At 41.8% G+C, this 25137-nt stretch overlaps 2 protein-coding genes across 2 annotated transcripts; both read right to left on the reverse strand.

Annotated features, from left to right (window-relative positions):
* Positions 1-591: 591 nt before the first annotated feature.
* Positions 592-21490, reverse strand: LOC109732424 (tripeptidyl-peptidase 2). The gene is made up of 34 exons (XM_020291598.4): positions 20819-21490; positions 19830-19908; positions 19647-19720; positions 19201-19310; positions 19029-19109; positions 18602-18688; positions 18383-18525; positions 16873-17023; positions 16673-16795; positions 16406-16489; positions 16126-16313; positions 15753-15927; positions 15465-15586; positions 15274-15353; positions 14254-14312; positions 13736-13890; positions 13099-13277; positions 12195-12307; positions 11941-12111; positions 11732-11860; positions 11559-11659; positions 11355-11472; positions 10249-10328; positions 8842-8914; positions 8153-8238; positions 8026-8077; positions 7792-7917; positions 7503-7574; positions 6972-7064; positions 6014-6109; positions 4871-4969; positions 4676-4768; positions 1723-1872; positions 592-900 (listed from the first exon to the last, which is right to left on the reverse strand). The coding sequence occupies exons 1-34, from the start codon at positions 21204-21206 to the stop codon at positions 742-744; spliced, it is 4089 nt and encodes a 1362-aa protein (XP_020147187.1). The 5' UTR covers positions 21207-21490; the 3' UTR covers positions 592-741.
* Positions 21491-21777: 287 nt separating this feature from the next.
* On the reverse strand, positions 21778-24138 carry LOC109732425 (probable phospholipid hydroperoxide glutathione peroxidase). The gene is made up of 6 exons (XM_020291600.4): positions 23744-24138; positions 23454-23530; positions 22870-22931; positions 22673-22791; positions 22143-22310; positions 21778-22054 (listed from the first exon to the last, which is right to left on the reverse strand). The coding sequence occupies exons 1-6, from the start codon at positions 23996-23998 to the stop codon at positions 22022-22024; spliced, it is 714 nt and encodes a 237-aa protein (XP_020147189.1). The 5' UTR covers positions 23999-24138; the 3' UTR covers positions 21778-22021.
* Between the last annotated feature and the right edge of the window lie 999 nt (positions 24139-25137).

Consider the following 25137-nt stretch of genomic DNA (forward strand, 5'->3'; position numbering starts at 1 on the left):
AAGATGGGGTGGGCTTCATACGCCAACAAAGAGCAAAGATCAACTGAGAACGCAAGGGACACAAATCTCACCTCAACACATTGAACACCATGGGAAGGAGTTGAGCATGCACACCAACAAAAAGTCAACGTCTGGAGCAACACAACGATGGATAGAGGGAGCAGATGGATGGCAGCACATTGGCGCCAAAGGTGCCACCAGTAGACCGCCAATTGTCTCGCCGCAAACTTTTGTGAATCAGTTTCTCAACTTTGTACTAGCTTGTACTCCCTCCGTAAACTAATATAAGAGCGTTTAGATCACTAAAATAGTGATCTAAACGCTCTTATATTAGGATCTAAACGCTCTTATATTAGTTTACGGAGGGAGTACTAAACTTAAGACACTTATTTTGGGGCGGAGGGAGTAGTCTACTAGCTCATCTTTTGGGAAAATGGTTTTACTATTGCCCATACATGCCCTCAAACTAAAGTTCAGGCGTATACGAGGCTATGAGCAGCGTAATCATGCGGTCACTCAAAGGAACTACAATCGATAACCTAAATCATCCCGGCCAAGAATTCGACAAGCAAGCAAAAGTGGACGAACAGAGAATCCAATGTGGCCGCGCTTGCATGCCTTATTACCATTTCAAGAATTGAAATGTCAAATGGAAGATCCCTGAAATGACAAATGTTGCATCCAACAATGACACAAAGTACTGAACCTGCTGATGCCGGAATAAATGGTAAGCATACCCAATTAAAAGGGAGGCAGAGATGGGGGAAAGCGGACATGCATCCACTGCTTTTCATAAGCCGATACATGTGCCCATCCTATCTCCTCAATCAGCTGGATCTTCAGATCATATAACTTCTTCTTTGGTTGCTCAGAGTCCTCTTGAATCATGTCGTTTAGAACCTAACCCACCACAAAGATAGCTAACATTAAGCATGAATTCACAAGTAAAACAGAATCAGTAGGTTCTTTAATTCTTTATGAAAAATAAAATGCAAGTAAGAAATTGTGCCAATCTTGTTTTGATAGAGGTCTTTCAACTATTAAATATACTATGGTTTCATCAATGTTACATCCCGAATAGACCAGGCAGTTCAAACTCCCTCCGTTCACAAATCTTATATTTGTGAAAGGAGGGAGTATAATAGTAATAATATCCATCCTATGTGCAAAGATTTGTCTGATAATGTGGCAGTGGAAATTATGTTGGTAGTGCTGACATCAGAATACAGTTGAACCATAGCATGTTAGTTACAATGGAGCCTGATAAAAATTCTACTCACTAAGAATAAGCAAACTGTGCAAATGTTAATTTGATTAGCATAGGTTTATCAGTGAACTGAGAGAACAAAATGGGTTGTGGGAGTGAGACTTTATTGAGTGGTAAGACGTAAGAGTAATGGCTAATATTTTGTTGTTTTCATAACAATGACAAGTTGGCCATTGAAAATAATGGACATACCACTTGCTAAGCCAAGCAAAGCTAAGCTAACAACCATAGGCAATCAAAATACATGTGCGGACTAGATCCACTAAACAAGATAGTCACCAATGCCATATGTATTTACTTAAGATCTCTTGGGCACTCAGTCATAGAACTATTTGACAAAGTCAACCGTTCCTTTTCATTAAAGTTGTCATAACTGTCCCAATAAAAGCTGGAATCGCAACTGCAAATGCTAAGAATACAGGTAAGGGAACTGGTGCTTGGTAGGGAGAATATACCTTGAGTGCCGTGCCACATCTTCCACAGCGCCTCTCACGTAAAACGGTCAGAGTGCCGTATTTTGTAGATTTGGCATCAACCCATTTAATTAATTCTTTGTAATTCTCCTCAAAAACATCTTTAGCAGATGCCTCGGTTGACTCATCAGGCTGAAAGAAAGATATCTTCATAATTAATACTACTTAATAATATACACACTAACACAAATACATGTTCTAGGCTAGAGACTGCCAGTTGACAATGTACAAAGCTAAGACCAAGGTATGGTGCCCAAGCCAAGTCACCTACCAGACAAAGGCAAAGAGAATGAGGGGCTAAAAGGAGTAGTAGGTTGTTAGATATATATTATAGCTGTTTTAGGTGGGACGCGGATTTTTGGGACATGGTGCTACGCGAGGATGTTATCCTGACCGATGATTGCTGCCATGCGATTCACACTTAATATAGTGCTTAACTGGACACTCTGGCAATACTTAGGAAAGTGAGTGAATACACAACATTAATACAGTAGACATTGTCCAGCCATTACTGAATTTGGTGGAGAAAGGCTGTTGTGTTTATGGTTAGGGTGCAGGGTTCCCGTCAGTGTAATTATTGTTCGTGACCTGGGTCATAGTAAATGGTGCCTGCTCCTAGTAAGTAAAAGTTACTCACCCAGCCTGCACTATATATGGATCCTTCATCAACGTAGTGCATGGTCTCCAGTTCGTAGGATGGTGAAGGTTGTTGCTCCAGTTTTTGCTACTTGGTTCTTGCTTGCTATGCATGTACAATCCTGTATTCCAATTTCCAATAGCAGGTTTGCTGCTTCTCAGCCTGGTTGGTTGGTTGGTATCCTCAAACAGAACAGAAGCTCTCATGCAGGCCAGCCCGAGATTAGGAATTTTGCTACAAAAACACAACCCCGTGGCCGTGTCCGTTCTGGAGATGCTAGAGGAGCCAATGAACTGCAGAGAGAGAGAGAGAGAGAGAGAGAGAGAGGGAGGGAGGGAGGGAGGGAGGGAGGGAGGGAGGGAGAGAGAGAGAGGGAGAGAGAGGGAGAGAGAGGGAGAGAGGGAGAGAGAGAGAGATGAACATGAGAGGAACAGTATAGAAGAGGGAATCGTGTTGGCGATGGAGTGTGATGGAGGTGGTGTGGAGTTGTGCCGGGACATGGATGAACCCATGCTTGTGAACTCCGGCGAGACTGTGATGTATGGAGTGATCACAGAGAAAAATAGTTGAGCAGTAGAAACAAGCAAGCCAGGCATTTAAAAAGACCGAGGGGAGCGTGGTGCAGATAGTTGGTGGGACTGACATGTACTTAATGTGCAGCGCCTTCAATGCGTGAGGCTGCACTGTGGGACAGAGGTAATACGCAAGCCATACAAGTTGTATATGGTGCAAGAAAATCATTATACACGCTTGATGTATTCAAACTACACGAGTCATGTGGGAATGGACGGGCGGGATAACAACCTCGCGTGGCTGCATGTCCACTCGTCATTTATCGTTTTAGGTGTCCATATACAACACCTGTATGTACTGTACTAGCAAGATGCCCGTGCATTGCACGGAACATCAAGATGCATTTTTTTACAAAACACCTGTTGTGATTGACCCATGTAGGAGTAATCCCATGTGTAAAAACTAATGATATCTCGAGAATTTCATCAAAAAAATGATATATCGAGAAAGATGAGAGATAAGGTGAGGAGGAGTGGGGCGCGGTGGTGATTGGTGGTCGGACTTAGCAGAGGCATGGGGATGGACGATGCCGGCAGCGGCCACCATGCAAGATTGTTCCAGAGGCTTCCTTTTTTAATTACTCAACAATGAAGTTGTGGGAGATAAGGATGAACGAGAGAGGTGCGGGTATCCTTTTGCAAAATTGCCATAGTTTGCTTTCTATCCGTCAGATATAGATCGGACGGTCTATATTGCAAGATGGCAGGCACACCATCATCACCAACTCGGTTTTTTATAAGAGTAGAGATATTGTCCTAGAGACACATGGAAGCAGTAGCACAGTGGTAGCAAGACGGGCTTGGCTTCATCTCTGCCAGTCGCTAGTTTCCACCACGCCGTCTCCACCACTTGCTTATGTGCCCGCTCGTCTTGCTAACATGGTGCTACACTGCTACTGCATGCCGCTGCACTCTTTAGCCACCACCACCAGTTCCACCAGCCTGGCCCAGAGAGCAGATCCTAACCCCGTAACCCTAAACACCACACTCCGTCTCCCTCGCTGGTTTGTCCCCCCTAGGTCAACCTGCCTCTTCATCCCTACCTCTCCCCTTTTGCTTCCAACTGTTTCTCCATCACTTCCGCCAGAGTGCAATTGGCAAAGAGGCTGCCAGCAACACTGACTAGCAAAAAGGGCAGCCCGGTGCATGTAGCTCCCGCTTGCGCAGGGTACAGGGAAGGGTCCGACCACTTTGGGTCTATTGTACGCAGCCTTTCCCTACATTTCTGCAAGAGACTGTTTCCAGGACTCGAACCCGTGACCTCCTGGTCACAAGGCAACAGCTTTACCGCTGCGCCAAGGCTCCCCTTCCAACACTGACTAGCAGTGGAGGTAAAAAAGAAGCAACAACCGCGGAGCTTCAGCGACAATGAGCTCGCCTTTCTATTTTTCGATCTGCCTCTCAAGGCAGGGCAACCAGGCACAATGACTCTCGAATTGCATCTGCCCGAAAACCAAGGTGGCCCCTAGATACATTGGCTAAGACCAGAAAAAAACCAGAATATACACATTGGCTGGGCATGAAGTAGGAAGTAGGAGCATGTTCCTCATTTCAACGACCAGGTCATTTCAAATATAACAAAGGTTTCTATAGTTGATCATCAAACAGCCTGATGCAGAACCCAACTTCTAGGTTATGACAACTGATCTTATGAGTATATAATATAAACTTCAAGGAACTTGACATTCAAGGTAAAGGAAAATATGCTAAAAGAAAGATGATGTACCTTTAACGACTCAATCTCTGCCAGTGCAAGACCTTTTTGGTATAGTGCATCTGCTAGCTGGTCTCTTGTTTCTTCCATTTTTCTCTTAGTTTTCTATTTGCCAGTAAATGTTCGAGGAAAACAACATTCAATAGGAGCTGGTACATTTGATTAATTAAGGAGCAATGATAGTAAATAATTATTAATGACATATACCTGTGATTCTTCATCCTCAGGATCGGGTTTTAAAGACAAAAGTTTCGCTAGTTGCTCTTTGTCAATACTGTCCACGACCTCATCAGCTGCAACAATAACCTGAACACCAAGAATACCATAGACAAAGTCAGAAACAAATCTCTTACTGGAAAATTAAATTTTGATAGTCAGATAAATATGAAGATAGCTGATTGGAGCATGAATACTGACACAGAACTACAGCGGCAATATATCTACATTTTGACAGCAAAGAAATAATCTCGCACCAAACTGGCAGTGCCATCTGAAGTGAGACTGAAGTGCACTGTATATAATACTGTATTTAGTTAACTAAACAAATTAACCTGGGGAATTCTATAGGCAGTTATACAGCTATAGATCATGTGAAAGATGCAAGACTGTAGACCATGTGATTGTCTGATTGTTGGATAGACTCAATATAGGCATACAGGAGTTTTGATGTCCCTGATTAGAAACAAACTCAGCTCAGGTTTTCTACTCACGTAAGACCTGAATTCAGTTTTGCCAGCATATTTGACGTCAGGATATATTAATGAACTGCATGCCAGTTTGGCATGTTCAAACTTGGTTTTGCACCAACCCGTGAAACCATCTTGTACAAAAAAAGATAACCAGCGCTGCTGCTGACATCACATTTAACGAAGGAAGTTGAACTACCCTCGCATAGCCGGTTTTGTCCGGTTTAATCCCAACCCATACTTGAGCACTCTTAATGCCAGCATTGTCATCAGCAAAAGTTGCACTATTTGAAGGAGTTAGACCCATGATAACATTCGGTTGCATGAAGTCATCAACTACAGTATCAGATCCTTTTGTAAAAGAAGAGTAAAAGGTACTCCCTCCGTCCCACAATATAAGATATTTAAAACATCTTATATTATGGGACAGAGGGAGTACATCAGATTGCCCCTAGTGATTTCTTCTACCTCGGTCATATATTTATTTAGAGGGCATTAACATGAACTGTTCCATGTATCCAATCATAGAGATCGTAAAAAAAGTGATGAAAGTCTGAACAAGCAGCATGATTCGTATAAAGATAGCACCTTTGTTCATAGTTGTTCAGTCCAACAATTCAAGATGCATGCAGTACAACATAAACGAAGGATCAATATCAGTTACCTCTTTGTGATGGCTAATTTTATCATCAGAGGTTGATTCCTGAAGTACACATTCCAAAATTTTGGCAAGCAAAGGTGTATATTTTGGATACTCAGACTGCAATATGCCAGGAAAGATTATGGTAAGTAAATTGACATCAAAGAAAACAATATTGTAACCCAATATAGCTCAAAGTTTCAATGGCAGAGTAGCATAAAACATGTTTATCAAGAAAAAACCCATACTCCCTCCGTCCCAAAATAAGTGTCTCAACTTTGTACTAACTGTAGTACAAAGTTGTACTAGAGTTGAGACACTTATATTGGGACGGAGGGAGTAAGATATAGCATCTTATTGCATGCATTAACTGTATGTGTTAGTATGTATTCCCTCCACGACACTTATTTTGGAATGGAGGGAATAGAACTTAGATTCGGCAGAGGGACCAGTCAACAACATATTCTCAAAAAGAAATTGAAAAGGAAAACGCAGGCATGAAAGGAGTTAAAAATTCAGATTGACAAGATCAGTGGAAGGTGTGAACGATACAATAAACACCTTCAGAGGGTTGAGTCATATTAGTCTGTAACCACATAAAGGATGGTAAAAAGGAATAAGAATGCTTGCATATAGGATTCTCTGGTGTTTTAAGTAAGAAGAATACATGTATTAACAAAGTACTGACAAATCAATATATTCGATAGCACACAGGTACGATGAAATCCTCACATCCAGCGGCGGCGCCAGGAATTAGGCGAGCCCCAGGCCGACCCAGGCAGCCTTCGTTCACTGTAGCTTACTGCAGCATTATACATACAATAATTGCTACAGTCAACGAAGCAAACAACCATCACGCCCCAGGCAGCCGCCCGAGCTGCCTGGGGCCTGTCTCCGCCACTGCTCACATCTGATGCTTTCTGATTGTATCTGAATTTATAAGATTATAAAATGATTAATGAAGGGAAGTCATCGCTATTACCTTAAGAGAAGCGACAAGCTCGGTCCAGGCAGACTTGTTGTCCTCATTGTCTTGTTTAAGGCCCGAAAGAAACTTTATCTTGGTGTCTCGAACCTATTAATACAATTAGTTATGAAGATCATATGAGCCCCTAGGGATTTCAATTGCAGTAAAGTAAAGCCATTCTTATCTACTCCCTCTGTAAAGAAATATAAGAGCGTTTAGATCATATACGCTCTTATATTTATTTATGATCTAAATGCTCTTATATTTCTTTAGAGGGAGTATTAGCTAAAAATAGCATATTGTTCATGATACTTTCCAAGTAACCAAAGTTTGCTGTAATCTATCCAGGACCAAGATTTATCGTTGATGAAAAAGTACATAGACATAGCATTTAGATTACCAACATATCTTCTACAGTAAATCATGAATTGTCAAGAATTAGTAACATGAGTTGAGAGAATATAAACAAAAAAGGTGTGCTAGAAATGTCAACAACAATCTGAATTCAAGTAAATAGCATTTAACTAACTACTGAAGTGTGCCAACCTCATCATTTAACCTCTCAGAAATACTCTTCTTTGTTTCAACTGAAACCCCCTTTTCTTTAGTATCATCAACCTGCAATTTACATAATCATAAAAAAGTTCCCTGAATATGCGAGACAACATAGATAGAGCTGAAAACATGGGTGAAAGCTGAAAACTAATATGGCCTTATTGGGACTATATGATTTACATCTGAACTGGTGGTCTAGCATTATAAGGATAGTAATAATAACAAAAAAAGGATAATGTTAAACTAAAAGGAGTTGGTAATTTATTCCAGTGCTACTGACCTTTGATGGTGGAATGATACACAAAATGCTATAAGATGCTGGAGCATGCTGTTCATCTTTCTTGTTGAATGAGCTTACTATACCATAGGTTATGGAGCCAACTAAAACAGACCCAGGTGGAGCACCCTGTAAAGCAATCCAACATATAAAACCAAAACAACATTACAAAACTGCTTAAAAACTGATATGGTATTTTAGTGATATCTAACAAAATAACATCAACTGGATATGTACCTTCGGAAGTTTTTCTCTAGATGGTGGACCCACATAGAATGCTTCAGGTTCTCTATTAACAATAAACAATGGTGGTGACAATGTGTTATTTTATTAAGATGGTAGTGAACATTCAAAAGGAACATACCCGGGAACTAAAACAGAGGACTTGAAGGCGGCATTTCCAATTATAGGACCATCAGGTTCAGAGTAGAAACTTAATTGAATGCAATCCTGCAATTAAATTGAACATTTAAATCAACCCTGTATCGTTAATTGCTAGATAAATAATCTGCATGTGCAAAATTAATGATAAGCATGATTCTTCGCTTGCAACTTGCATACTAATTGGACAAACTGAGAAAAAGAGACTCATTCTCCAACTGAAATATTTAATAGTAAGAGGATAATGTTTTACCCCATGGAGCAAAAGAATACAGTTGTATCAAGCCTAGTGGAATGCATGAAAGAACACAATTTAATCATGTGGTTTATTCCATCTGTCTGTGAACAACAAACTGATAACTTGAGTAGTATGAACCTATATAGGAGTGTGATTCTATGCATGCTAAATAGTGTAAGTTGATGATACATCTTTTGTGGTGGTCCCCTATGTACAAAACTCTAATCCTTGCGCAGGATAATTCCCAAAAGGACGATTAAGCAACATCTACAGCATTACCTATATGAGCCTAACCAATGTCCCCAAAAAGGAAAGGAAAATATAACAGCTTCCATGTCACAACATATCATGTGATGCACAATCAACAAGAAAATCATCATCAAGCCATCAATAAAGCACGATTAGCAACATTTTTTTAGTATTAGATGCAATACCTTCTTCTCTAGTTTTCTCTCAATAAATAGAACCAATTGCTTCAGCTTCTCCAAGATTTGCACATTTTCATGCCTACAACCATCCATAAGATATATTTATGGAACAGATCATAGATGAACAGCATCTAAAATAAGATAACCACAAAAATATGTAATAAAAAATATCCCATAGCCAGAGGGTGCAAAAAAATGTACTCCCTCTGTCAAAATAGTGATCTAAAAAGTCTTATAGAAGTTGACAGAGGGAGTATTACTTTCCATCTCTACTTTTTCCTCAGACTGTTTAAGAATGCATAGCTATCTGAATTATTTTGAATTAAATCATAAAAGCACAACATAGTTAACAAACTAAGAAGAGCATCAAATAAATGCAACCTAGAAGACACAAAGCTAATCTTGCTTTTGTCCATTTACCAATTAACAAGTATTATATATCCTATTAAGATTCAGCACGGGTGCTCTAGTCATATTTGTATTCATATCAACCTCTAGTATTGGGCAAGAATGGACTAAAAACAGTATATAGTCAGAAGAACACCAAAGTATTGGTGGGGCACTGTTACAAAAACCGGCCGAGTAAACGCAGCTCAGAGGCAAACCGATGCGAATAGGTCCAATTCAGTGTGCTAACCGCCAGAGGCAATTATTTGGTCTGATAAGCCAATTAATCCAGTTCAGAACAAATAATCGGGGAGAGAGCGATTAAATGGACTCAGGTTTGGGCTGATAGAGCACAAAAAAATCAGCCCGTGCCCATCTCCCAGCCACCCTGCGCCTTAATAGTTTGGCAATTTGGGCTCTCCCACTCCTCTACTCTCGTCTCCCGCTCAATCCCGCCGGCAGCCGGACAGTTCCTCGATGACACACCCGGTTCCCCCAACAAGCGCAGGCACCTCCTTGCCGGGCAGAGTAGATTTGGTATGTTTCGACTTACGACAAAACTAATATGCGAGATAAAAAGAAACGGAGGGAGTATGTTGCTGCTCCTCCCTCCACTGGCTGCTATGTTGCTGTCCTCCCTCCTCTGCTGCTGCTGCTGGCTTGGCCCTAGTTGACCCACAGATTAATGGTTTATCGGTTAATCCCTACTCCTCTGTTGCGTCTAGATGATTCACTGTTACTATAACTTTCCTGAACTTACGCTCAGCTTGTAGTTAATTGGAATTTACGAAGTTAGGTGACTCTTTAGTAATTCTAGTAAAATATTTTATGTTATATTCCTAAAAAGAAGGTGCTTCCAACTAATTGCCATATCTGCAAGTACGAAATGCTTTTGAGAAGACAACACAATGCCCTTAACCAAGCTATAGTGGTTTATTTAGTTCTGATTCTTCAGTGCTGAAAGCAAAATCATATTAGTCATCTAACCATATATACAGCATTACTTAGAAGGTGGGAGAGCTGTACCTTATGTACAATTGCAGTGTGTATTCACCTTTTGGAAGTTTGACATAACTAGGATAGACATCACCAGAAGAGTAAACACACTATTTTCAAACAAAAAGGAAACGTTCTAAGTCAGTAACAGAGCATTATATATGTAGATCAAACTAATGACGGGTCAAAGAGTAAGGATAGCCCTGAAAGGAAGAAGCCACAGAAACTATGCTGAAAAATACCTAAATTGCTATCGGTATTTGGATGTTACAAAATATCACCTTATTTGGCACATAGTAAACGGCACGGTTTTCATAATGTGAAAACCGATCATATACTGAATTACATAATGCAAAGTAGGTGTCATACTTCATTACTAAATGGGCATATGCTACTTCTATCCTTAGGCCATTTAATCACCTTGGCACTTGCAAACGTAAGCCTTCCCTACAGATTACATGCCTCTAACTGGATTTCTAAGTTCAACTTAAACATCTAGCATGTACATCTTGTTATATATAATTCATTGTTTGTTGAGAACTTTTTGTATTTTCATGAATACAAGATGTAGCACTGAACTCCAACTCTCTAATGTATCTCGAAATCTAGGCGCAAATGCATGCGCGCAAATATGGCTTCATCTATACTGCTGTCCACACATGACAACCGTGCGAGAGGGCTGCATCATCTTTGCTTGGGCGCATGGAATTTCAAGCACATCCGAAGGTTATGGCACAATTGAAATCACAAGACCAATAAGTTGGGTGTTGTAAAGCATTTCTGGTCATCTATTTTTAGTATGGCAACAAAATGGTATGTTTAGGTAGAAGATGACATCAGCCATGTGCAAAGTATACTTTCATACTGGACTAGTGCAAGCAGAATAATTGAAATAAAAAAAGGTAAAAATGTTTCTGTTAAGAGTATAATTCCATACTTAGTCTAGGTTTGTGTCTCTTAAACTCAGCTAACTGCTATATGTGTCATTTGGGCCTCAATGAATCAACTAAATGTTATCCGAGTCAATTCGTAACAGTCCAGCAGGAACAACAGTTACTCGAATCACATATAAACCCTCCTGCCATTGGAGATACAGGAATTAAAGAGATAAATTTTTATAATGAAAAGAAGTGTACCTTATTTGAATCTGAAATTCTATAGAACTGAGACTCAAACTTATTATCGTATATTCTGTTGTTAAGTAGGGGCAGATGGGGCTTTACTTCAGCACCGTCCTCCAGTTTGAATTTGTAACTGTAGAGGTTCATAGGGAGAAAAGATTGTGAAAACCACATCAAGGACTAACTCAAACAGTTACACCAGAACCAAATATAACTCACGTCAAAGTCAGTGCAATAATTTGCTTGCCAGAGGGTAATCTATCACGGCTGGTGGGAAGCGGACAAAAGTTAGAATCCACTGGTCGATAAGGTATCTTGATCTGCAAGCCACAAAAGTCAATATCTGGTCAAAAGAATAACCAGTCATAACCTTCTATTGATTCTTGACTAACCTTGTTCAGAGTGGCAACAGGAACAAGCCTTTCTGATGCTAATAATGATCTAGCAACAATACGCATAGGTGACTCACTACCATCAAGGGCAATTACTTTCTGATCAATGAAAATTCCATGAAACACAATCTGCCAAGTTGCAAATGAATATATTTAGCACATCATTTAATATAAACCAGATGCTATGTCTTGGAAGTTGATAAAAGTACCTCGAAATCAACACAGGTAGGTTCATGGCTAGCATTTCCACTAGACCAGAACTGGGCTATAGACAATTCCAAAGTTAAGCCACCTTCAACAGGAAAACTGAAATTCTTGATAGATGGTGACGAGAAAGTAACAACAGACTCCCATTTGATAGGTCGCTTCAGTGGACACATCTGTCATATACTCCCATTTGACGTTAAAATTCACATCTTTAACTCATAGGACTGAAGGTAAAATCTCAATGTAGTGTATATACCTGAACAGTATCCAAAAAGAACCTTCTAGGAGTATCAAAGGCTGATGTGCGCATGGTAACTTCCGCCCACGAGGCCCCAATTGGCACATTTATGAACCTCCTTTCGATATGACCTGCAATCAATAAGATGGAAATAAACTAACTACGCTTTATTTCATATAAAAAAGATGGAAGTAGTTAAAATATTAAATATCTGGAAGCATGTCAACAGAAATGAGAAAACAAAGCATGAGTCAGAGTTTTAAAATTTTAAACTCGATGGTATTGGTTGACAAACAAAATTATGATCATTGTTCATCATTGGTTCCTAGGTGGTGGCATTGTACATCCATTCCCCAACCCAAGATGGCTAGGCTCACTTCTTTGGTTCAGCATTGTAGTAGTGATAGGTCAAAATAAACAAGGTATGGTGGCTGATTCATCAACAAAGATAAAATCAAGATTTGAGACAAGAGAGTTTCAGCACACTGTAAGGCCTTGTTCGGTTGCGTCTGAATCCGAGTGGATTGAAGGGGTTTGAGAGGGATTTAAACCTCTTATAAGTCAAAATACGAACCAATCCTTGCCAATCCCCTCCAATCCTCTTGGGGAGAGGATTAACCGAACATGGCCTAACTGAACTAAATCTGTGGTGAAAGACAGAATTCTATTGTGTTCATGGGGACAAAAGTGCAACCAGTCTTTTTTTTGGGGGGGGGGGGGGCTCTTTGTGGTTAGAAACAAATACAGAAAGATGATGCAAATCTGCACATTGGCATCATCCACCTAGTTCCTCCAGGGGTTCACTCTCCAAATGTTGATGAATACAAGCAATGTTAGCATATGCAAAAGAATGAGGGCAACAATAATGATTTTAATTTAAGTTAAATCAGAGCTCCCAGTAAGCAAGAACAATAATTAGTACCTGACTTGAAGTACAGTTTGGAAAGTGACAATACTGGCGGCTCTCCTGATAGAGCAATAGGCTTAATTATTGTGATTGGCACTCGGAAAATGGGTCCACGCCATGGTGCTCTGCAATCCATGCCATAAACTTCATAGTAGTGAAGGCCACTACTGATATTAACAGGATTGACGACAATACTGCAAAAAGGCAAAGCAAAACCAAATGAAAGCAGGACACTTGACAAAATGAACAGGGCATGTAATTGAGCAAATTATTTACTACTACTATTCTGCATGTCTAACTTAAAGGCCTTTAATTTCATCTGCCATTGCGTGCTATGATACTAACCAACCTACACATTCCTTTGGTTGAAAAGCCTTTATAAGTTATAATGCACCGCTGGTTTTTAGTGATGTTTGTATAAATATAAGAGAATATCCGGCATCAGGAATCATGTTTGTATGACACATATATGCATAAGCATTACCTATAACGAGACGAACTATAGTGCAGTTCAGTTTAACGCGCATGTCCTTATAAACCGAAGTATCAACAATTATAGGAAGACCAAGTACAAGTTGATATCAAAAATTATTGCTCTTGAGAAGGAGAATGAGGGAAATAACATCTAGTTGAACAGAAAGAAGGTACCAACTTGAAACTGCGCCCATTGTTTGTCAACAATATATACTCAGGAATATTAATAACAGAGCTATCAGTGGAATGCAGCTGCAGGCACTCCTCAAATGGAACCAATTGCTCCAAATTACTCGCATCGTCATGAAATTTTGGGTTAAGTTGAACAGTCCACTGTAAAGCAGAGGATATAACATATAGTTAATTGTAATGTCTAAAACAAATGAAAACATCTAGTACAGATAAAAATTTCGTGCTCCACCAGACAGAAAAACTTGTAAAACATTTTTTAATCTTACTGATCATAAACAAGTCATACATGCCTACTAAGCTACTACCTCCGTCTCAAAATTTAAGACGTTTTTGTAGGCTAAACTAACCTACAAAAACGTCTTATATTTTGAGACAGGTAGTACTAAATAAGTAAAAAAACCATCTTACAGTGGTCAAATACAATGCTACAAAACCAACTCTCTTTTTGGGGAGAGGGAAATATAAGCATGCCAGGATAACCCAAACAAGTTATCAGGAACTGACCTCACTTGTTTGTTGACATGAATTACTCCCACGTAGATATATTCCTCTTAGTTTTGGAACTGCAGATAATGCATTTGAGTTAAGTAATCAAATATAATGTATGAACTCAACATCAATTAGTGTGAATCACAGGTAGTACATCATACCCGCTCCCCAATTGTTTTGCCTGATCTACTATAAACTGCTATTCTAGAGTAGAACAGCATCCCAAAATCAATAGAAAATACCAAATTACCAATACAATATTGCCCAGTAGAAGTTGTAACTGTGACTAATCCCTCTGTTCACTACATTTCAAGGCCTTGGGGGTCTCAGTTTCAAATTGTTCATCCATTAAGAAAATCGAGTGTAGTAGTTGTAGTGTTTCCACTCATCTATACAATATCAATAAGCACGAGACAATGAGATAATTTTGATCCGAGCCAACCAAAATCTTTAACTCCCTTTCTTAGTTACTCCACCCAATCGAGTGCAGAAATGTTATACTCTCCTCTAACCACTGTTATGAGAATTGTTTTTCTTTCATCCTTACAGATTTGCTTTTGACGTGATATTTATTTCATCAAAAAGGTAGCTCATGTCTTTGCTCTCGAGATGAGAATGTTATCACTTATCAGAAATTCTCTAATACTACATTTTAGTTTTATATGACATTTTAAGGATGATGGGCGTATGCGGATTAAAAATTGTGTACGCACAGTTGCATGTTTTTTATTATAATTTTCTTCGACAGCAGAAACATTTCAAGGTAAATAAACATGTAAAAAAATGTACTTGTACATGCCAAAAAATTGATTTCTTTTTTCATGTTTCAATTATGTTAGATGAACATGACTTGTCTCTGCTTAAAATGCTTCAGAAGAGCTTTTCTGAAGAAAACAGAATGAAAAAAAAAATGCTTCAGAAGAAGTTGAGTGGCTGTAGCGTTCAGTAGAGGTCATTCTTCATTCTTATTAATTTCTGTTGGAACTCCTAAGTTTATTCAGAAGAAGAATTATCGTGGGAAAATATGATACATACTTGACTTCCCTACTTGACTGATTGAGATTCTGTAAGAAACAAGTGGCAACTTCTTAGCTTGCCGCGCATATTCATAAGCCCTGAGAAAACAGCAATGGTATGCATGATGATTGAACTCAAAATCAATAGCATTAGATTAAGAAAAATGTATCCCTCTAGAGCATAACAGAGAGAAGAAAAATTGTGCTAACCTATCAACTTGCAAAAGCCCATGTCCTGTTGTCAGTTTCTCCTCAGGCGCATCACTTATAGATGAAGCTGTATTCTCGATTGCCTTCCTCACAGTATAAGGGCTTACTGGAATGCCTTCAGCCTAAAATATACACCTCATTAAAGTAACTGAATACATGTTTCATACTCCCTCCGTCCCAAAATAAGTGACTCCTTTGTACTAAGTTAGTACAAAGTTGAGTCACTTATTTTGGGACGGATGGAGTACTTCACATTGCATTAACGGAAAAGATGTTGGCCAGACAAACCTTCATGGCACTAACAAGGAGAGCAACCCCACCACAGGCAGAAGGAGATGACATGGAAGTACCATTCATGAGCATGCGAGACTGAAGGGTCCATGTTGGCACAGGGGCCACTGCTCCACCAGGTGCACTAATGGAGACACCAAGATCCCCGTCAGCTGTGGGACCTCGACTAGACCTTAAAAATCCAAAAGGTTCAATTAGCAATAAAAAAATTATTGTTTGGGAACTAGAGGACGACGAGCACTCCCGGGCTAGCGCTGTCCAGTTGTTCACCGTACGTTAGAGGACTAGACCCAAGTTGACCTCGGATGATGCCATTGTTAGAGAACTATATTGTATATCGCAATAAAAGAATTACCAACTGATCACATACCATGTGTACTCCATCCCCTCCGACGGAGGTTGTACGACACAGTGAGCTCCAGCAGCCATAGCTGGTGAGACATAGGCACCAATACCAATAATGCTTGAACTAGTCCCGCCAGGTGCACCAACAGTGTTTAAAGCCGGACCGTTGTTTCCAGCGCTACTAATAAATATAATACGATGCTTGTCGACAACCTGTGAAATAACAGAGCACCTTCCTATAAAACATTCTAAGAAAGCCAAGAATGAATATGGATAAGAAATAATAGCACACAAAAGGAGTTCACCTCATTGACAATATCAATGAATCTTCCATAGTCAGGAAGAAGAGCAGGCTCACCGTAGCTCATATTAATCAGATCGCATTTGTGCTGAATATACAAGAATTCAAGGAAGCAGGTCAATAAAAAAGCTGAGACGTAAGGGAAAAAATTATTGTTATTTCACAAAATTAAGCACTTCATCAGGAGGAGTTTAAGGAGTTGTAAATATAACAGAGGCAAATACACTGTTATTTACTCTGATAAATGATGCACCAAAGGGAGTATTATCACCTCTACTGCAGCTATCAAGGCCCTAACCAAGCCTGTCCCTGTCTCCATTGATCCTAAGCGGGTATCTCCTATTCTACAAGAAATCAATTGTGCCCCTGGTGCAACTCCATTCAGCACAGGTTCCTGTTTAAAAACATTTCAATAAACTGGTGCTTGTATAATTGTGGTTTAAATGAAAAGCCAAAAGTTAAGGAACATACTTCAGGATGAAAAGCAGCTGCAATGCCGGCAACATGGGTAGCATGCGGAGAGCAGTCAGTTACTATGCTGACAAGGTTCCCATCATCATACACATTTGCTACAAAAGAGCAAGCATCTAATTTGCTAAAAATCCCAAACTTTCGCTCAATCCTGCAGATAATTTTGTATAGATCAGAAACACAATATATGGACGATAACCTTCTAGTTTACAATGGTAATACGGATAGATTGTATAAGATAAGATATGGGAACAGCATACTACTTCAATTACAAGTGAAAACATGTCTGGTATATCATGTTTACAAAATTTGTAATAAAACATCCCAAATTGAATCACTGGCTTCTCGTTACTAGATTTACAAATCATATATACATTTCGAGAGAACCTAAAATGGCATAGCTTCTCCAGCCAGAAGAAGTGGTGCAGCAGTAATTGTATACAACAGTAGGTATCTACCGCCATGAAGATGGTGGGCTGCAGATAGGGACTTGATGTAACAGAATCATCTACAGAAGTACTTATGATGATGATTTTGTATCACATAAATCACATATTAGTAGAGTATAAATGTTGGTGAAACGTGTCCTAATAAATACGCCTTATATTTTTGGGATGGAAGACGTATTTCACAGTTATAACAACAAAGCCTTTAGTCCCAAACAAGTTGGGGTAGGCTGGAGCTGAAACCCATAAGATCTCACAACCAACTCATGGTTCTGGCGCACCCCTGTCCATGGCTAGTTCTTTGGTGATATTCCAGTCCTTCAGATCTCTCTTTATGGACTCCTCCCATGTCAAGTTTGGTCTACCCCGACCTCTTGACGTTCTCAGCACGCTTTAGCCGTCCGCTATGCACTGGAGCTTCTGGAGGCCAGCGTTAAATATGCCCAAACCATCTCAGACGATGTTGGACAAGCTTCTCTTCAATTGGTGCTCCCCAACTCTACCTCATATATCATCATTCCGAGCCCAATCCTTCCTTGTGTGGCCAGTTGGCTACACATCCATCTCAACAAGCGCATCTCTGCTACACCTAACTGTTGAACATGTCGCCTTTTAGTCAGCCAACACTCAGCCATACAACATTGCCGGTTGAATCGCCGTCCTATAGAACCTGCCTTTTAGCTTTTGTGGCACTCTCTTGTCACAGAATGCCAGACGCTTGGCGCCACTTACTTGAACACCAAGTAATAATCAAAAAGGATACAGACTCAATCTCTATCTCTTGCTTATCTAAATAATTAATCTTTCTATTCACATAATATTCCATATTCATTTGAATATTCCATAACCTTATATTTGCTCACGTGATCAAAAATAAAGTGAATTCTCTGATGAAGACCTTAAATGAGCACTTTCAGCACCTGAAGTATTCATGTGGACAAAGCACATCAAACAGGACCCTAGAAAATAAAATGCCTTTCGAGGGCTAGAAGGAGCAACGAACTGTCTGTGCAAGAGATTACATCGTCTACTTTACAACATCAACACCACAGGATCGACCATACCTGTAGTTTGTCAACGGAACAAAATCTGCTAGTTTTCCACTATCTTTCTTATCCTCAAGTCCCTGCGTATCAACTGCAACCCTCCACACATCACCATCATGCCATACAACAACATCAATCACAGGTCCCCTGTCATCAAAACCCTGCAGAAACAGAAATAAGACATGTACAATAGCTGAAATCGGCTAAAATTTCGGGGAAGTATGATCGCTTTCTTACATCTGCTTGTTTCCTCAGGCAATCAAGTCTGTTTTGCAGGTCTTCTTGAGACTTTTTCAGTTTAGCATCATAAGGCTTACTATGCTTCTGCAATCATTTTCGGTGGAGGTGAGCCACTCATTTAAATAGATGTTTAAAGAATATCATAAAAAGCAGTGTGCAAGGCCAGCAGTATCACTCTTAGCTGGAATATAGACTCAATATTAGCAGTACATATGCAAAATCACTTCATTAATGGCTTTCTGTATCTCCTAGCTGAACCACTTTATTTGACTGCCACATCACATACTCACAATGCTTGACAATAGCTATCGCGCAAAGTGTAATCTACAAGGAGTACATATAATAAAAAGAAAAACGGCATGCAAAGGAGAATCAAAATTGTAAACCAAATGAATCTATACGCAACAAAAGAAGTCACTTCAACCTTTTCAAACTCGTTCAGCTGCTTCAGAGCTCCGGATATCGCTTCTTGGTTTTCTTCATCCCATTTCTTTTTTCTTTCTTTCTGAAGTCATACTTAATAGATTTTCATTAAAATATTGATATTGAGTGTGATATAAAACCTTCAGAATGCAGGCATTAAATATTGTATTTACCTTCAATCGAGATATAAGTGTGTCCGTGAAGAGTTCATATACTAGTTTGCAGCCAACACGCCACTCTTGAGAAGGGTTCTTCCATGAGGGGTTTACAGACAAACGAGCGCCTGAGTGTAAACAGAGGTTAGCATATCAGGGCATCAGGACAGAAAATTGCCTTTCAGAATATGGATATTCTTCAAGGCATGGAGCGTTACAGGTCGCAACTATTGAAAAGACAATATAATTGGTATATGGTACCTCAGATACAATAGAATCATAATCAAGTACATGCTAAAGTTGAACAGCATTAACAAAAAAAAGTTGCAGTGACTACGACAAGGGGAAAAAACGAGTTTGGTTTTAACACATTTTGCTAATTCACATAAATAAATGTTTAGCTTCAAATTGTATCCCATTAAATGAGTAATATAAACAAAACAAACCCTCAGGGCATGACCAACCTGAAGCACCAACTATAGCACCATCAGCATCAGCTTTCACCACTTTGGACGTGTCAACATCACCACTACCCGTGCTACATTTAAGAGCATACTCGTTGGCAAATACATCATTCAAGAGAAGTTGGCATCTGAAAATAAATAAACAAATAGTGCAGTTTCCAAATTCTGGAAGAGTCTAAGTACCAATCAATAACATCAAGGATCTTGGGCTTCCCGTCAGAAGTTTTCTGCAACCCAGCTGCAGCCGGATCAACTCCAGAATCTATCAGACATACAAGTCACATCAGCGCAAAACAAGTAGGACAATGAAATCCTATGAAATACACATAATAATTGCATGCCAGAGTCAGATCCACCACAGATCGTCCGAGACTCGAGCTATACCCATGTAACCTGCCTGAGCTCTTCCCCAAATGAAGAAACCTTCCAACCACCATGTATGCGAGTTGTTAACTTGTAATAGCCTCATACTGGTGAGCTTTAGAGCATGTTTATCTCGTCCTTACATAGATGACTACTCGTAGAAGCATTTATTTTTTGTCAATAGAAATTGGTTGTGTTTGGTTAGCGACAAGAGGCGCTATGCCATGTGCTGCAACATGGCAACATCTAAGTCTATGTTAAGTTAGGATCATGCAAACCGGGTAGGTGCTGCCTGCTGCAGTAGTCCGAACCATACAACAAGCAAGTGAAGTCACACCCCATAAGCTGCAAATAGGAATCTAGGATTACAAAAACAGCAGATCACTTCCCATATAAGTCAATTAACCATTTCATTAATCTCCCACATCGTACAGGCATTGCATACGTGGGCCTAAACTGCAGCGACTGAGCCCCCAAGTGATGAATCAGAAAATCCTCTGAAGCTACGCAGCTCAGTGGAGCCACCCACTTGAACACTACAAACTGGGCAGAACGACGATCCAAAACACCTAGTGAGCTACACTCTCCAGCTGACGGCACGCCATACCAGAACTCGGACGCGGTTTAACCTCTGTCGGACCAAAGTATCGCCTAGGGATCCAGCCGAATTGCCAATTCAGACCGCATCGGAGGAATCCAATTCTCCGGCCAAAAGATGAGGTCAACTACAGTCAACCCTCAGCACAACGATGGCAAGTATGGACTATTAGCCGGAGCAGGGGGGCGGGGGGCAACTGGAAGGCACTCACCGAAGATGGCGATGAGCGAGCCGCGGCCGTCGTACTCGGGGTGCGCGGCAAGGAAGCGGTCAACGCCGGTCTCCTTCTTCGGCATGAGCGACTCGAGGAAGGAGGGCTCGGTGAGGCGGAACCCACTGGCGGCTGCGGCGGCGGTCGTCTCCTCGGCGGGCGGCGGCGTCGTCGGCGCGGAGGAGGAAGACGGCATCGCGGTGGGCGCGACGCCTGCGCTGGGGCCCGGGCCCCGGGTCGGACCAGCCGCGACGGTGGGGTGGGCGTTGGCGTGGAGCGGTGCGGGGGTGGAGCAACAGGCGGAGACTCTGAGGAGGGGCCGCAGGTGGGCGACGGGTTTATGTAGCGCGGCTGCGGTCGCGCTGCCTGCGCAGCTCCCGAGCCACATTAGGTGAAGGCTGGCTTCCTTTACACTTTTTCCAACTGATTTTGGAGTTTGTTTATTTTTGATGAGTGGATTCCGAATGTTCAGCTCGATTGCCGGATCTGCGTGGAAACCATGGCTGACGATGATGATGATGGGGCGATGAGTGCGTGGAATTGAAAATGGCAGCACTGCTGTACCAGAGCAGAGCAGAGCGGCAATGGAGACTGTGCCAAGCGCTTGCAGGAAGCCGCGAGCGTGGTAGGGGTAGGCTGGCAGCCGGTGGTTGGCTAGGGGCAGTCTGGCTGGTGCTGAATAGATAATTTGGCTGATACTACATGGAATATCCAAAAAGAGATGTGGGAGATATTTGTGGCCTTGGAATGATGATTTATCTGTGAAACTGAACATTAGAGTGTTGAGAATTTTTGTATTTCTTCCTCTTCTTCTTCTTCATCCTCAAATATGTCATTGCTATATGTAAATAGTTTTCGCGCAAGATAGACGTGTTTTTTCCAAGTTCTCGGAAACTTCGCCTGCAGCAAAGCCCGGACAAAACAAACTACAGAAAAATTTCCAACGAACACACCATTGGTAACACAGAGGCACGAACAACATGTATGCATCACATTCCAAACTTGTTCCTCAGGAATAGGAATCTCGCAACCACAACAAAAACACAGATAGAGGGGATATCTCTGCAGCAGAAGTAAGACGCTCCACGAAATCCATTACATGTCATATACAACTACGAGATCGGACTGCACGGCCTTTATTACAACATTATACTGAAGCTTCAGGTGATGCACCAATGCATCTAGTTGATGCAGCAACAAGGCTTAATAACTCGCGAGCAGCTTCTTGATATCCTTCTGCAAAGATCCAAGGAGTAAGCACCACAAGATCAGGAAAGGAAGTTTGATCATCAAATGGAGCACATATTGCACTGTCGGGACTTACCTCGATGCTGAGGGGGGAGGTGGTTGGCGCATAGCGATCCACAACATGCCCCTCCTTGTCAACCAAGAACTTTGAGAAGTTCCATTTGATGTTGTCCCCGAAGAGACTGCCTTTGCTGGACTTCAGGAACTTGTAGACAGGTGCAACATTGTCACCATTGACATCAACCTGACAGATGGTGGAAGTTAAGTTAGTACAACTAGCTGCTTGCCTCTCTGATAGATAACTGTAGTATGTGAAGAAAAATCAAGCGACAAAACTAGGATAGTTGCTATTTTCAGAAAGAAACGAAAGTCAGTTGCTACAACTGAAGTCCGAATGTCTGATAACCAATAGCGATTTCAGAGTTTATATCACACAGACTGCATACAAACTAGAGAACACATGTTGGACTAGCTTTCCTCGATCAAATGATAATTACTGTTCATGGACGCAAGTCATAATGTACACTGTACACTAAAGCAATCATTCTTTCAGCCTGAAACAGAGACACAAAAAGGAAAAGAAAGAAGTATTAAGCACACATTTACCTTGTCAAAAATTGGATACTCGGCCTTAAAGCGAGTGCAAGCAAACTGAACAATTTCCTCATTAGTGCCCGGTTCCTGCCCACCAAACTGGTTGCATGGGAAAGCAAGGATCTCAAAACCTGTGGTCAAATCAAATTGTTAGCATAATAGGTCATAACTGAAAATCAGGGACTAATCCATGTGCAGATATATCATACCCTGGTCCTTGTACTTCTCGTACAACTGAGCGAGCTCCGTGTAGTTGGAATTGGTCAAGCCACTGCAGTAGTTACAATTATCTTTGTTAATCTAACAAAATGGTCGTCCTTTCAGTACTTACATCTCTCTACAAATGGGGAATTAGTCAGAAGTCAACGTCATGACACTTAATATGCACACATAAAAACAGGTTGTCCAACTCCAAAGTCCAAACCAACTTGATCAGAGTAATTTTCTCCATGTCTAGACAACTTTGATGCTAATCACAAATGCTGGTCCTAATGAACCACAAACTAGTGTGATAGACTATGCATATTTAGCAGAACAATATTTTAAGATTAAAGTTGTATAATATACACACTATACTCAACTTTGCAGATGACAATCCAAACTTGACAGCGTAAAATGCATACCACGAATGCAAACTTGACAGTATAATATACACATTATACATGTTTATTTATACACCGCAACATGAATAAGAGAATTACATGACGACTTCTAAATAATTTCACAAGACATGAAAAAATTGAACATAAAAGATAAAGAGCAGATGTGAAGGAGCAGTAATAATAGTTCATACCACTGGGATGCAACATTGACAATGAGGAGAACCTTCCCCTTGTAGGTGCTCAGGTCGACATCTTTTCCACTTGCATCCTGCAGGCACAAAATGAAGCGTTTATCAAAATTCGCGCAGAAAAACAGAGTCAACTAAACTATTGGTTAAGAACACAAGAGTGAAGTGACAGCGGGATAAGGGGTGTGCACATGTGCAAGCGCAATTGCAGACACGGAAAATTGGCAGGGACTTGGATGCGAAATTCGGATTGAGATAACGGAAGGGGCAGGCGCGACATGTGGCAGGCAAACCTTGACGGTGAAGTCGTGGACGGAGGAGGCGGAGGAGGCGGCGGCGGCCATGCTGCTGAACAGCGAGAATCTGGCGCCGACCGGGCGGAGCAGCGGCGACGAGGCGGCGGCGAAGGCGGCGGCGCGGAGCGGCGGCTGCGCGAAGGGGATAGCGAGGCGCGGGCGGCTGCACGGCAGCAGCGCCGAAGAAGGGGAGACGACGGCGCTTCTCAGGAGGCGGAGGCGGTGGACGAGCGGGGCGGGGCGAGAAGGCATCGGGGACCGGAGACCGGGCTTTATAGCGGAGATCGAGGGTGTGTGGCCGCGTTGGGGAGAGGATGCCTGCTTCGACTTTGCGTTCCGGAGTGCGCTGTGACGTGCTGCTCGACGTTCGTCCTGGATGAGGCTCGCCTCTGGCCACGTCCGGCGTCGGGGGTCCGCCACGTGTGAAGGGAATCCGGGTACCGGGCGACGCCCGGGGCGCTGCCGCCCGATCGCCATCCGACGGCTGGCGAATTCACGGTGTGTCTCACGGCCTCGGAACCCCAGGACGCGTTGCTTGGCTGGCATCAGCGCTTAGCTCTGCCGGGAGATGGTTTGTGTCAAGAAAATTAAGAAAACTCTGCCGGCAGATACGCGGCGGGTAGCCGCAAACCGTTCGGCGCGGAACCTTCGATGCCGTAGTGCAGGTCGAGAGCATGTCGCCGTCTGGTGTGGTGTTTGATCTGAGGCAAACACGGTGAAATGGAAAAGAGCATAAACCCGGGCATCTTCGGCATCTTTTTGTCTAGGAGCATCCTTCATCTTTGCGCAGAATACTATGGACCGTTCCCCATTGTGTGCACGGGTTTTCGATTCAGTTAGATCCCATATCTTTGTTTTTTCATGTTTTCTAGAGCAGTACATGACTAGGACTTGGATCATCGAACGATTCCTCAACAAACAGACATATCGGATCAAATGGCGTGTGTCCCGTTTGCCATTAAGGTGCGGAAGTAGTTAGGCATCTCTTATACCTGTGCGTCCATGCTAAGAAGTTAGGATTGGTTAGGGGTAAGTTGACTGAATATTTGATTTGGGTCAGTCGATCTGTTTCCAACCGTCATATTCGAAATGAACGGTCAGATTGATTTCTTCAACCTCCAGCCGATCTACTGTTCATCTTCTTACTGTAACCGCCGCACGTACCACCGGCCAAGCCGCCATCCTCCGCCACCCGCGGCCGGTGGCGCTCCCGCGCCAGGCCGGCCGCCCCGCCCTCCCCTCCACCGCCGCCCTCGGCCATTCCTCTAGGGCCTCCCGACGACGAGCTTTTCTCTGGCGAAGCCACACCGCCGCCCCACCACCGCCCCCCAACCACCGCCGTCTACCACCTCCCCCACCCGAAACCCTAAGATAGATACTGGGGTAGCCTG

Source organism: Aegilops tauschii, chromosome 6 (assembly GCF_002575655.3).
Source record: "Aegilops tauschii subsp. strangulata cultivar AL8/78 chromosome 6, Aet v6.0, whole genome shotgun sequence".
NCBI classification, from domain to species: domain Eukaryota; kingdom Viridiplantae; phylum Streptophyta; class Magnoliopsida; order Poales; family Poaceae; genus Aegilops; species Aegilops tauschii.